The sequence below is a fragment of the Carlito syrichta genome, unplaced genomic scaffold (assembly GCF_000164805.1).
Source record: "Carlito syrichta isolate Samal-C Ts95f unplaced genomic scaffold, Tarsius_syrichta-2.0.1 Scaffold303316, whole genome shotgun sequence".
NCBI classification, from domain to species: domain Eukaryota; kingdom Metazoa; phylum Chordata; class Mammalia; order Primates; family Tarsiidae; genus Carlito; species Carlito syrichta.
In genome coordinates, this window is record NW_007247412.1 from 758,437 (window position 1) to 760,496 (window position 2,060).

The 2,060-nt window shown below is 42.5% G+C and overlaps 1 protein-coding gene across 1 annotated transcript in view; it reads right to left on the reverse strand.

Moving 5' to 3' along the window:
* The window catches only part of TRIM33 (tripartite motif containing 33), an 80,032-nt gene that overhangs the window by 13,063 nt on the left and 64,909 nt on the right, over nt 1–2,060 (reverse strand). The window contains exon 15 of the mRNA XM_021712489.1: nt 356–705. Within this exon, the coding sequence (XP_021568164.1) occupies nt 356–705 (350 nt within the window). The remainder of the gene's footprint in view (nt 1–355; nt 706–2,060) is intronic.

A 2,060-nucleotide genomic window follows, 5' to 3' on the forward strand; every position in this document is an offset into this window, starting at 1 on the left:
TTGTAGAGATGAGGTCTCGCTGCCCAGGCGGGTCTTGAACCCACGGGCTCAGGCAATCCCTCACCTCAGCCTCCCAAAGGCGCGGGATGACAGGCTGAGCCACCGAGCCCGGCTATAAAATCTACTCTTTACCATTAATGTACCACGTAGATCTTAGATATTAAACCTGCATTATGAGCTTCCTGTTGTTAGTTTCTCTGTAATATCAAAGGAATAACAGACTCCTTGTTTTACAGAAATGCTACATGCTGGTTAGGACATCATCTGCCCCAAACAACTTTCTGCTGTTTGTTTTTTTAACTTATGAAAATCAACAATAACGCAAAACAAAAAAAGTCAATGATTTCACTGGTACCTTGGAAAGCTAAGAAGTGTTGGAACATGACAAGTTAGATGAAAGACCTTTGGACATTTCTCACAGCACAAGAGATCCCCTCCATTTTGGCAGACAGCACACCAGTCTTCATTTGGGTCGTCATCTTTGCTGCTGCCATCTCCTCCAATCCTTGCCGACCTGTGCATGAGGCTTCGGATTGGGGACTTTCCATTCACAAGACTGCTGAGCCCTGACTGCTTGCAGCTTTCACTCATATCTGTGGGTTCCGTTTTCACATGGTTTTCCAGGCTTGCTAATGCATCCAACTCACTCTCCAGATGCAGGCTGGCTGAGAGGGGTGGTGTCAAGCTACTCTCAGGACTGCTCAGCTGAAACGAAACACAAAACACTTCTTCAAGAGCCATTATTCTTACTGCACACAGTGCATTTAAAAGTCAATATGCATATGGGTATACTGACATGACCTTATAATAATTAAAAAATACTTTATTTTATAAATCACATTAGTGACATAAAGAAATGATAATAACCCCCAAATTATTTAGGTATGCTAATACATGATTTTAAGAGGTATCCTAGTCTAATATTGGTTCATTCAAATTAATAAGGAAATTAATAAGCATGCTGACTGGGAAGTAAGCATAGGGTGATACTTTTCCTACAGAGTTAATTATGGCACAATATTTTTCACATCAGTTTCTATTGCATAGCATTTGGGAAGTATTCTGAAATATTCTTCTGCTCTGCTATCATTCTACTATTATGGGAAGATTGTGGCAATGTAAAAGAAATCTTTCATTATTCTTCACACACATTTTATATGGCAGTCCTTTCCAAACCAAGTTCTGGATAAATAGTCAAACACTGCTCTAAATCCAAAACAAGTCTCTTGCTCTTGTAATCTGTACATACTGTATTAAACACACTAATACCCTGAGATGACATTCCTATATGCCAACCATGTAAAAGGCGAGACAGAAGTCTGGGCAGGAAGAAAAAACAAAAATCAAGATTTCTAAACAAAAAAGGGCTTCGTTTTCCTTCATTCTATATTAGAAATTTTATAAAATGTACCATCCGAGCCAGGCTCGGTGGCTCAGTCTATAATTCCGCACCTTTGGGAGGCTGAGGTGAGTGGACTGCCTGAGCCCGCAGGTTCAAGACCCGCCTGGGCAGCGAGACCTCATCTCTACAATAAATCAAAAAATCAGCCGGGCGTGGTAGCGCGTGCCTGTAATCCGGCTACTCGGAAGGCTGAGGCAGAAGGATCGCCGGAGCCCAGCAGGTCAAGGCTGCGGTGGCCAGGAGTGGCCACTGCACTCCAGTCTGGGCGACAGAGTGAGACTCCAACTCAAAAAAAACAAAAACAAAAGACAATTTTCCCATCACAGAAGTCTTTCATCAATAAACCTCTTTTGTGTGCAATCTTAATGCTGAGATCACAAGTCCAAGACGATGCCAAGGATCTTTTGTGGCCTGAGGGTCAATGTGACTACAAATTCACAATTTCAGAACATGACAGAACCTGAGGTAGTATCATGGATAAAATTTTGACTAAATGCAATTCAAAGATAATTTCTTTTTTTTGTTGTTTTTTTGGGTTTTTTTTTTAGTTGGAGTCTCACTCTGTTGCCCGGACTGGAGTGCATGGCCGCTCCCGGCCACTGCAGCCTCGACCTGCTGGGCTCCAGCGATCCTTCTGCCTCAGCCTTCCAAGTAGCTG